At 40.7% G+C, this 13,162-nt stretch overlaps 1 protein-coding gene across 4 annotated transcripts in view; it reads right to left on the reverse strand.

Annotated features, from left to right (window-relative positions):
* Positions 1-13,162, reverse strand: part of LOC144728293 (protein TANC1-like) — a 113,514-nt gene that overhangs the window by 75,908 nt on the left and 24,444 nt on the right. For all 4 annotated transcript variants that reach the window (XM_078607631.1, XM_078607621.1, XM_078607612.1 and 1 more), the window contains one exon: positions 6,175-6,375. In XM_078607631.1, coding sequence (XP_078463757.1) covers positions 6,175-6,375 — 201 coding nt within the window. The remainder of the gene's footprint in view (positions 1-6,174; positions 6,376-13,162) is intronic.

Raw genomic sequence — 13,162 nt, forward strand, 5'->3', positions numbered from 1 at the left:
CGTGCATGTAAGTCATCTGAACGAGAAAGGGTTAAGGAAGTACAATACTGCATAGGCGTTAACTTCGGAGCCCATTAAACAAGCGCCTGATAAACGACTGGAATATCCTCTGTATCCATCAATAATTATTTGTGGCCAAGGGCTCGGCAATGGTTATAACATCCCACCATGCAGGGGACCTTTCCCGTGAAAAGCTGCATTCCATAGTCATCGCATCATATTTACTTAAGCCGATTTTCCATTCCAGAAATGTGTGCCCCTTTTACAGATTAAAAATTATCACTGCAGCATGGTACCTTAATGCTGTCTGGCCTACATGGCAGTGCTTGACCGTACATGTATAACATATGGCTTCTGTTTGGCTAGACCAGGGGTCGGCAACCAAAATAACAAGAAGAGCCATTTCTTTACAATTCGGTACAAAATTCAGTATTTCAAGAGCCGCAATGCATCTGAGTACATATACTGTACTCACGTACATATCGTCAAGAAGCAGCCCGTAAAGAGCCGCATGCGGCTCCGGAGCCGTAGGTTGCCGACCCCTGGGCTAGACGGAGCCTATACAACAGAGACAAGAATCTGAAACTCAAGTAAATCTACAGCAGCCAGGGAGTCTTGTCAGCTCAACCAGCATGTTGTCAAAGCCACATCTTGTAAATTATATACAGGGCAGTATTTGCCATTCATAGTAGGTAATACGTGCTAATCGTACTTGGAAAAAAGTTTTGCTGGCTGGCTAGCCGCCTGGCGCATGGGTGACGTCACCACGCACATCTGCATGATGAAGTCATTTGCATCCCAAAGCGTTCAGCCCAGTTCGTGCGTCCCACTGACATCACGCCTTCCTCACACCCACGCTCAACCCCGGTCGCGTAGAACGTGAAAATGCGTGGGCAGTGCGAATTAAAAAAACACAAGTTATTCTTTATGCATGATGGTGTGTAGCTTTACATTCGTAAATTAAGTTTTTTAAAACACTCAAAACTGCTCTCATCCATCTCTTTTTGGTATCACTTTCATCCCAGTTCACCTTCAATAACTTCCTTAAATATATGGAAAATATATTGTGATTCGTTTTACAGTTGTGTCCCTTTGACTAATATAACCAACTGTTTAGTGAACATGTCGTAAATCACCTTCGTTTTGACTATATTACATTGAGCCTAACTTTGTAGCCTTCTTTATTAAGTTATAAAATAATTCATTGTCCTTTGTTTCACCAAGTGTCACGTTAGATTTACTTCATTGTGCTGCCCATCAAAATCCAACTTGAGAATTTTAAATCGAACTTAACCAGACTGTGAACATTTTATATTTTTGTGTGGCTTTATCCATGGAGTAAAAATGGATCACACCAACCCAGTAGCATTTGTGCCAAACAGCTGGGCCACCCACCCAAATCTGTCAGTCTTGCGATTTCCTAAATGCTAGTGTTAAGTGTGGCACGTGCATCCTCACTAAGTGTAATCCTGGCTGCTGGTGGCAATCGTGTTTAAAGGTTTCACAAATCCTTATTATGTCAAATGCATGACAATAGTATGGGGAATTCGTAACTGGCTTTTGTAGAATACTCTCATTGGGCAACCATTACTTTAGTATAGAGTGAAGGTCAAGTAAAGGAGCTTGGACAAACCTTGGACAAATACAGCTTTTGCCCGATGTCATTGCATTACACAACCTGTATATTCAGAGTTATCTTATCTCCTTACACACACATATACACACGCTAATGTTTGCATTTCACTACAAGTATCAACGAATAGCATATTATCATCAGCAAATTGTATCTACTGCTGGATGAAGGCCTCCACTAGCTGTTGCCATCTCTTACAGTCTCATGCTGCAACAAACCATGTAGCTCCTACACACACAATTATTTGATTGCTGTATTTCCATGGTAAATGTCCTCTTGGGCATATCTTCTCCTTAGGCTACGACACCATTGTTAGCCTAGACCACCGGCCATCATCCTTTCTAGCGATGTGCTTTTTCCAAGCCTACATACTCTTTGCTAATCCCGATAGTGTCTCTTGCTTAGGCTCTGATCCACATGTTCTTCTTTCTATCTCTCTGGGGAATTCCAAGCATGCATGTCTCCCTGCTTATAAGCAGACTTTTCAATCTTTGTTTCATTTTATTTGCCAATGTCCCATGTTTTTGGCCACATGGAAATGACCGATGGGAAATTATTTAAAAGCGTACAACAGTGTTATGGATCCAACACAGTATCGTGAATGGTCGTGCAGTGGTTCATCAACGTGCTGCTCCATGAGACACCTATGAAATACAGCCTAACAGCCTATTGTGGGCCCTTCATGCCTAAATAAATGAAATTAAATCTAAACCTGGTTTGCTTCATGGCCACGGCTAATGTCAGTTGCAAGTGATATCTGAGCCAGTCTTGGAGCCCTCCTTGACCAACCCTGGGCACCCCCCACCCCACCACCCTTCACGGACCCTCACTGACCGGTGCGGTGAAGTGCGGTGAAGTGCAGTTAAATGCTCCCCAATAACAAGCATGGCATAGGGGAGGGGGGGTTGTTTCATCCAATAGTGGATTTACCATTGGTTGTGACTCAATCATCATTGTGGATGCACATGGAGGTGAAGAAAGCATAACACATTACATTTAGTTTAATTATTGAAAGGATTGGCTTTTTAACTTTCTCTCATTTAATGGAAAACCAATGCAGGGTTCAATACTAACACCTGGCCTCATAATTTTAGACTCGGCTGCTCACATTATACGAGACTGAAACATTGCTTTAAAAGGCAACAATGTGCTGCAGATTCAGCTGTGCAATGGCAAATGCTTTTCTCAATATGCTTTGAAATATAACATCGGCATGATAATTTAAAAACTAAGACCCTTCACATCTGCTAAACAGTTTTAATGGAAACATCAGCTCCAGTTTCAGTATTTTAATTGTACGTTTGAAGCATGTCAGTAACAATGCATCAATTCATCGAGCAAAATCGATCCACAATCACAATACACGCTTGGAATCACACGTGTAAGAATCGATGATGTACCATTTATGCAAACTGTATGCGATACAAATACAATTCTAATTATACATTTATACGAGGAATAAAAAGATCTTAAAAATATGCAAAAGAGACAATAAAACCAACATTAAAAAGCATAAATTCTTGAATGGAAGTGTGACCAAAAATCAAGACAATTCACCAATTCCCTGGGGGGTGAATCGTGATGGGGCCAGCTTAATATCTTCACATATCTGGCAATCTATTGATTATTTGACAGAAAACACAAATGTGCCGAGTCTCAACAGCCACACATTACAATACACTACAGTATTGGAGAATATCAGCTATGAAAACAAGTGGATCGATCCGTTTGATTTTAGGTGGGCTGCAAGACTGGGCTACAAAGAAATGGTAACATGATACCGAATGCCAAAGTATGTGAAAAACGCTTTTGCAATTCCTCAGAGCATTTTTTCCTTTAATTAAAATGACCCTTGACGGGAGGGGGGGGACCGGTGCAGTTGGCGAAAGCTCGTGAGGAGTAAGGCGGTGAGGACGTGGAGGGCCCGGTTGCTCGGGGAGGTATTTCCCTCAAAAGAAAAAACAATACTGGATCCTCCCGTGGCTGGTTAATATTACTCTAGGACTTTATAATCGAAACAGGTTTAAAGGAAGTCTCAACGCGACAAACATTTACGCAGTGGGCCGCAGGCCACACGCTGGACAGCATGCAAGTATAAATAAAACCAGGGCCTTCACTGGGAGCATAACAATGAGGAAATTGATGGGTATTTTTAGGAAGCATCATTCTCAAATAAATGTAATAAATGCTGGGCATAATAGCGAATGACATCTGTGAATACAAAACGAGAAAGCCTCAACACATGCTCGGCATTTTAAACTGAAATGTCCATTTTATAACGTTAATTTTAACTCTTTGTTGGTATAACCTTCAAGTGAACATGAATAAAATATGTTATACAAAATACATTTTATTTAAAATATATCCACTATTCTCAAGCTGAACATTTCCAAGCAGTAAAATATAAGTGCGTGCTGAATTACATTTGTTAATAATCATACTCCAATCTTGCTAAAAGTGCAGGGATAATCTCAATGAATGATGTTTAAACTACTCCTGATGTTCTCACCTACAGACACCATAGTATGATCATCACCGTCTACTTTTTTAGAAAATCTGTTTCTGTGTTTATTGCATTTAAACCACAATGTACAAAGATTAAACAGACTGGCTCATGTGCAGAGAAAGAATGACATTCTCCTGGATGGGTCCAGCTGTAAAGGCCTGCAAGTGGGGGTAACCGTAGAGCTGCGGGAGGTCCCTGCTCTACATATGTCCGTACTGGGACCCTCTGCATGATGGCAGGAAGAAAGATATCCTTACAGATGATTTGGGTGTCGAGTGATAATGTACGAAAATACAAAACATTTAGGATAAAAATAAATCCACTAATGCCTTCTGTGAAACCAAAATCTAAATCACGCCAAAACGCCTTGTGCACAAACACAACGGTGATGTACATTAAGTGGTTTCCCTGTGTGCAACGGGGAGCCATTGCAGAAACCAGCTCTACTCTCTACGGGCAGTGCTTTGTTTGGCTGCTGAAGCCAAACCGACAAATTTCACGACAAACATGCGCTGTAGGAAGAGGAGAAATGGTACACTTCTGGGTGCCCAACCACATCTGTACGCATACCGTGAAGGCGGTAAAAAAACAGAAACCAAAATGTATTGTACTATGCCACGCTCTTTGCATACATTACTTGCTTTACTTGATAAACCGTGTGATTTGTTGGGGTAAAACAATATCTTTTGCACTTATCATTACAATGCTGCATATATCACTGACAAGCATTTTATGATCCCCGATTGTGTTTTGCAAGTTATTTTTGTATTAATCCTTGGCATTTTTGTTGCTCCTGATAAAATGATATAAATGGGCTGTCAGTGTGGCAAATTTATAGATAGGTGATGGTTCAAAACCACTCAAAATAGCTTATCTGTCAAATATATTGCCATCCCGTGTCAGCACAGCTCCATATCCGTCCGTCGGACATACACCGCAGCATCATTTACAAGAGAAGCATTTGCACAACATAATTCAGTAAAAAAAATTACCCACACACAAATACGGCGCTTCATTCAATGCAACACAAATGCACGTTTAGTGTATTTGTGCGGGTTTGTGTATTCAACCTTGGATATGTGGCGTGTACGTGTGAATACATTGGTGGTACTTAATGTTTAATTGGTAAAATTTTCACACCAATTTTCACAAGACCACTACCTTCATGAATGCATGCACAAATGCACACATATCTCTGAAGTAAAGCCTTTAATGACTGTTGGGGCTAGTGCTGTTAGCGAGCACCTATATAGGCCGGTAAGATGCACGAGGGGATGGTGTGGCCAGGACCACGACTTACCTACCACCTGTCTCCCCCACAAATGATCTTTATGTGAACTGCACCAGGTACTCATTTAAGGCTGGGTCAACCTAGTGGGGGTCTCGGACTGGTTCCGATATCACCTCTGATGTCAGTTTGGTCTGGGAATCAAACTCAAGTATCCAGGTTCATAGCACAATGCACTAAGCACTCTGCCAATGCTACCCCCTCCCCCCCACGCAAAGACACATAAACTTGACACAGCACAAATATCTTTCCCGAAAACAAATAAAGTAGCCATATCTGTGCCTGTAAGAACAATAAACCCAAAATGTATGTTAATAAAGGAATAACAAAAATAATCTTGACTGTTCCCTAACGGCAAAATAATCTTTCACGGTCTCAGTTTCCGTAAACAACATGCGACTGAAAATTGGTTCCCGCTAAGACGCAAACCCAATGCATTGCTGCTAGGCTTGGTCATTAGCAGCAACATAACAGCAGCGCACATCGTGAAAGAATGACTGATTGATTGAGAAAGCAGAGTACAGCCACGTAGGTTTTCCCATTCGTGCTGTACATCGCTCTGACGTGTTTTTGTGTTGTATGGCGTGCCGTGTCGTTCGGAATGATGCCCAAATACATCGCTCCGACGTGTTTTGTGTTGTATGGCGTGCTGTGTCGTTCGGAATGATGCCCAATATTTTGCTCCACCTTCTACCGGACCACAACGTAAAACCTGAAAGCACATCAGAGAGCTATGGGGGTAGTCACCTGGAGGACGGGCGGCACCAAGGGGCGGGGGTCCCAGCACTGCCCTGGGCTGGCGTGACAGCATGGGCGAAGAGGGCAGCGACATGGAGATGCCTCTACCCGAGCGACCAACACCGGTGCCCACCTCCACGCCGCCGGCACCGCCGCCAGCCCCGAGCACGTCGCTCACCGAGCCGTAGTGGTCACCGTACAGGTCGCCAGCTGTCGAAGGGAATACATCACACATTGCGCACACCTGGGGTTAACCACCTGTCCCACTTTTCCCAGGATCGTCCTCATTTTGAGGTAGCTGTCCTGGGAAACCTACAAGTCTTCTCAGAACATTAAAAGTTTTGAGTTGTTCCTTTTCTCATGACATGTCCTGGTCTCTTTGTACCACCGGGGTGGTGACGACCTCACGCACGATGCTCACACGTCGTTTGTATCGCTGAGAACATCTTACAATAAAGTCAAGTTGAAGCGTTTTATCTCCACTTGGTGGCCCTGAGCCAGTGTTGAAACATTCAAATTTTCCATGGTGGGGGCGCCAGTCTATCCACAGGAGAATCACTGCTGACTTTCCAGCGGTACTTACTTTATTGGCCTTGAAGGGCAAAATTGGCTGACTCTAGTCAACTGACTGTGGCATGATTACATCACAACTGATAATGAATTGCACAATGGTGGTGGTAACAAAGATAACAGTAACCGAGAAATGGATGGCTGAAGCATCCATTTCCGATCATAATTTAAACAATGCAAATAAACATGCATTAAACATTCTAAATATATGGCATATGCAAAACATATGGCATATGGATTACAATAAAGTACATCGCAAAGGATTTATACAGGTTTCCTTCACTTTATTAGAGTTCGAATTGTGCAATTTCGCGTATATTCGGAAAACCAATTTCTACCCAAAATGTGTTATGAGGTTTGAATTTACTCATACGTTCAGATGTGGGATAAGCGTGTGTACTGTATGCGCTACAGTTCACACAGTTTTTGCTTTGGAATGCATCTACCGCAAAAAGCATAGGAAACCTGCAATATGAAAACAATTAGAAAGTATAATTACTCTAAACAAGGAGTTCTAAAGTTCCTGCAGCAGGCAATACTCACTTCATGCGTTGCTGCTAGTTTAATATGAATACCACAAGTTGCGATGATAGTGTTTTTAATAGTTATAACACGTTTTTTTAGGTTTTAACTGGCTTAGACATTTCTAAATTATTAAATATAAATACGATTAAAAATATATTCCTAGGGTGTTGATTATTATAAGAAAAAAATATGTATTCCCATTAACAAAAGTTACTTAAATTGCAAGAGCTGCAAGTTGACATTCTAATTAACGCTATAAATGGCTGCCTATTTTAATAGTTTGCAAAACTAAATGTCACATTCACGTGTCCACATAAAGTTGCTACTGATATGCAAATTGCAGTAGCGATTTGGACCATTATGAACTGCATTTATTGCAATTAAACCCTTGCGCCTAAGATGGTCGTTCATTTTGCCTTAATTTCCACAATTTAAACACAAGTAATTGTTAGTTTTTTAAATGCTATATAACAAAGACGTACCAATTCACCACCGGCCCTCCCCATCACTGCGGGAAATTAGAATGTCATGCGATTCAGGGCCATGGTTCAATTCAAGCATACGTTCTTTCACGTATAATTTTTCCATCTCATTTGTAGTGTTTGTCTTTTTTTATTAAACGTTTGTACGTTTCGCACCGTTACCCTTCATTTTACATTTGCATATAATTTCCATATCAGTTGTTTTCTCATCCATCAGTCTTCACATGGCAGCCAATAATGCGGCTGGACAAACACTTTTTCCACTCATCCCTATCTCCAGTCATGGCAATCGGTTCCTGTAGGTCTACGTTTTTCTCTTCAAGTCCTCCTTTATGCCTATCAATTTCTTACAAATCATTTGTCGAAACTGAAAAATATTGCTCCTGATGCAATTTAATGCCTGTGTCAAGGGCCTTAAGAATCGATTTTAATAGATGAATTCTGAAACTGCTCTGACTATAGAACCACCAACCAGTTACATTAACCACACACTGAGCACACCTCTGACCGTTGACTGCCCCTATCTTGCCTAACGGCACCATAAAAACATCAAGGCCAATGGGACATCTACAAGCAACCCATAAAACCAGCACCCATAACATCCTGTGCTATCAGGATTTAAGAGTTTTGTGCAGTAATAATTAATTTACAGCAACATCACCTTCTGCCGCAAAAGTATAAACAATGGCTTTTCAACTGGATTATTGCATATTTTATATACAACTTGACCTCTAAGACACTTCCCTTGAGTTAAAAGGTATTTGGAGATTGATTTTCTCTATGTATTTGCATGTGTGTGTGGACACTAACACACCTGGCCTGGCACCTGGTGGCGGGTATTCTCGACAAACATGGGAAGAACTACCTGGATGTACAAGTACATCTCTTTACAGCTTTGTAAATGAAGTCTTCCTTGAGTTCCAGCTTGAACAATGCCCACATGCAGAGTAGCTACAGTTCAAACAAATACTTCTCTATGCAGCAGGGAGAGATAAATCTTACAGTGGCCTCTGTTGTTTTACTGCCCGACAAAGCAAACATGCACCTAAGACCTTTCCCCCACACCTCCTGCTGGGTGCCAGAGGTTTAACGGCTTTCCACTGCTAATCTAGCAAAACCTTAACAAGAAGTCCAACTTAATATACCTCTTATCTGATATTCAAATGCTCCTCTTGTGGAACAATGTGTTCTCAAGCATTCCATTAAAAATGTGTTGCATTTTTTTTGCAGGAATTTCAGGCACTTTTCAACGTAAAAAATGTATTTTTACAAACCACAATAGTGCTTTCATGAGAAAACACAAATAATTAAACTAACAAATGCTCGTAGTATAAAGCTTATGAGTTTACATGCCAGTGTAATTTTACAATGTTTTTGGGACATGTTTGCAATGAGTGTGACGGTCCATGTTCAAGCATTTTGATTAGAGTATGTGGTTGTGCAGCTGTTTCCTCAAGAAAACAACTATATTTACCAGAATTTTTTTAAAATTGCATCTCAAAGGCCCAGCGAAATGTCACGGCTTTCAAGAGCAAATATTACATAGCATGGAATGAATCAGATGGGCGTGCACGTGGTACTATACTTGTTAATGTCATTTTTCTTGTTGCGAATCATTCCGTGATCCCAAATAGGACTTGCCTGAATGTTCTCGCAAACCTGTGTACTATGTAAACATTTTAAGTTGATTCTACTACTGTACGTCTCAGTTTTAATGATTTTTCATTAATGGCCAACAATATCATTTCATTCAAAACGTTTCTTGATAAAGCACAATACATTTAAATAATTGTAATTTAGTACAGCGAATGCCCAATGGAATTATAAGCAGATTATTTCCCAATGTACAATTCATGAGCGATGGAATTAACTTTTTAGAGTGTTGTGCCCTAGTTCCATTTTTATCCAGAAATAAAAATTTTAATGAAAAAATAAAATAAAAACCTCACAACAAAAGAAATACATCTACCAAGCGACTCGTTGTATGCAAGCTCATATTTAAAACAATAACCACTCCAACCTCTTTACCACGTGCTCAACTGTGACGAATCCACTAATCTTCACAAACAGGTCCCAGCATTATTAAACGTGACAAGATGACTCACGGTAACCAGGTCAACAGAAGGCTGCAGGGGCCAGGCAGCTCCCAATGAGCCGCCTGAGCCACTCACTACCTTTGAGCCACACGTACAGTGTGCTACAACCCAGCCACGGACTAAATTCATTCCTTATCATGAGGGCCCTCATATCTTTCGAGTTTGGAGGACGTCTCGCCTGTGACAGAATTCCCCAGCGACAAAGAATTACACGTAGCCACAACCTTGGATGGAAAGAGTGCAGCAAACTGTCCTTTTGATTGCAGGACAACAATTGAGCAACTTCTGAAACATGTAGCGTTTGGTGCACTAACCGCCAATTAAAGCAATGTTCATAAACGCTGTTCGGTGACATTTTTTTAATTTGGTACATTAAAATAAATGGTTTCATATTCCATTGTCTACTATTTATAAGTACACTTACGGGAAGACATCTAAATAATTATTTACAGTTTATTTTAATAAAAAGTACTGCAATAGGGTACATTTTAAGCCTTGTTAATTTTTGCCCATATGCTCAATGTTACATTTATTAAGTAACCGAAATTAAATACAGTATCTCAAATTTGTAAAGGTGCCTAGATCATTCTAGTATGTGTTCCGAGCTGATCAACACGTGTGTCAACCCATCAATATATCTCAATCAGCTTCAGCCTCCCTTAAAATCATGTGACTTCTGCGTGGCCACCCCTACTCTGAATCCCTCTCTCCACCCTCTATGAAAACAGACACTGCTCCGTGGAGAGTCGAGGCCCACATGTAGCCTCTTCCTTCATATCCTCATCTTTCCTTTTTTAAAGAATTGCAAACGCATTAGCCTCTTACCAAATGTATTTCAACTGTTCCCGAAGATCACAGACAACTGGATATATAATGGTAAATTTAGAGGCTAACCAAGTACAAGCAAAGCTGAATTAATAAAATGTGTCCTACCACTGACCATATATATACTATCAGTCTCATACTCAGTAGAACGAATGAATATCAAACACCTTGATAACAGTCTTCTGCAGACGAATAAAAAACATTTTATTCAGTTGAAATTAATGCAGTTATCCAAGCTCTCACAACTCAAAACATAGATTTACAAAAAAAATTAAAAAGGAGTCAGATAAAGGCGATACACTCTAAAGTTATTAGCAAAAATATTTGAAGACATTTTAAAAATATCTTTTTTCTGGAAACATTTTAAGTAGTAAAAACATGATATGGAGTACAGAAACAGGGGCAATGACAAACAAAATGAAACAAAATCTGAAAAGTTCAAAATTAATCTCTGGGAAAACAATGAGACATAAATAGGAACAAATGGATCAGAGGACATGCACAAACGATCTGAATCTTTATCGGAATAAAAATATTTATCCTGGAGAAATACGATGAGCTCTAAAGCTCATTTTCACAGAGGCATCATAAGGACTGTCAAGAAAAGTGGGCTTGGGCAAGGGGCTTTGCAAGGAATTATGGCCAAAGGCCAAGTTCTGTGAAGAAATGGAAGCAAACTGAGAGAATGCACTCGCGAGGACGACGACCGTGGAAACGAAGCGATAAGTATGGATTATGGCATCACGAAACTCCTCAGGGATTGCGACGATGCGAGCCCTTCATGATAGCAGTGTATAGACCGTGGCTCTTGATGGTGATTTAATATGCCAACCGCTACACAGAAACATCAGAGCTTCTCCCAATGTTGGCATTCCAGCAAAGGACACCTCCAAAGCCTGCATCATCCCTGAACGAATACACCAAAAGAAGTCGCCTGGTGATTCAGTCACTGACCTTTTAGCAGCCCCATGCACAGTGGGTTTTTTTCCTTTTTAGCAAAGGGAGCGAGCAAGTGCTTCAATCTGCTTCTGAAAATGTATTTTTTCTATTACTCCCCGGGCTGAATAAGGTGAATCGTGACAAGGCTACAAGGACTTCAATAAATAGTTCATAACCATTACAGTGAGGTCATAGTCTCGGCGACCTTTTCAAGCCCAATTTTTTAAATGATCAACGGCATCTGGAAATCGATGAACAAAAACACGTGATCTTGGGTGTCACAATCATAGCCCCCTGCGTTCACAGACTATAAACGTGGTAGATATGCTCCTCGGCTCTGTCCCGAGCTGATCAACACGTGTGTCAACCCATCAATATATCTCAATCAGCTTCAGCCTCCCTTAAAATCATGTGACTTCTGCGTGGCCACCCCCACTCTGAATCCCTCCCATCTCTCCACCAACCGTGAAAACAGACACTGCTCCTCCAGTCGAGGCCCCCATGTAGCCTCATCCTTTCATATCCTCATCTTTCCTGAAACTATACTTCTGTTAATATGTTCCTTTTCAATTCTTTCTCTTCTCATACATTTTAACACATCAATGGAGTCACGTCACTTTAACACGATGACGGAGAACTTAACAATCATTTTAAAGTCTGTTCTCTCATTCACGAAGAAAGGCAGCCTGGGACACAAACCAGTTACGTATCTACAAGAGCCAGCTATTTTTTTAGGCCATGTCTTCCTTTTAGGTTCAGAGTATATATTTTAAGATTTTTTCCTGGATTAAATATATTTGAACATTCTTGCACTTGAATTGATGATAACTTTTGGATTTATTTAAAACCGTGAAATTCATGTACAGTAAATCGTATGCACACACTAAAAAAGATTAGTTAAACATGCATGAAGGATATGCAGTTCATGATATTGGCAAGCACAACGATTCAGTTGCAAAAGAGCACGTGTCAAACTTCACACCATGCCTGCCCATTTTGCAGTATTGTGTGAAGGGAATAAAGTATTTCAAGGTCAATTTCTAACACTCCAAGCAATCACACATTTCATTGTCACTTAAGTAGGGAATTGAATCAGACAATCTTCCTTAACTCACAAAGCAAGATCCCCATTAAAAATTCAATTAGTCTACATTTCACGAAATTCGGACGTTGGGGGCCGTATCCCAACAGCACTGATGATGCTATCAATTTAATGACCTTTGGACCCTCACCATTTAAAATCACCTTCAAATAAATGTGGCGCTCATCACATTAACTGATGATACTCCAGGTGGTTGTTGACGGTGCTGGTGCCCAATTTCTGCAGTGCAAGGCTAAGGAAGAATGAGCACGGTGGATCAAGTTTGCAATGTAGACTTGAATTTCAACTTGGTCGATTTACCCACCATCTTCTTGAGACATTGCTGGGCAATAAGGTGTCTGTCGGTGTTAGCATAGCAAGGGCTCTCGGAGCTGTCCGTCTGAGCTTTCAATGTTCTCATCACTTATGCACTGCGGTTTCACCCTCAATGATGCTAAATTTGTCCTGATATCTTAATC

This window comes from Lampetra planeri, chromosome 2 (assembly GCF_965212315.1).
Source record: "Lampetra planeri chromosome 2, kcLamPlan1.2.h2, whole genome shotgun sequence".
Classification (NCBI taxonomy): domain Eukaryota; kingdom Metazoa; phylum Chordata; class Hyperoartia; order Petromyzontiformes; family Petromyzontidae; genus Lampetra; species Lampetra planeri.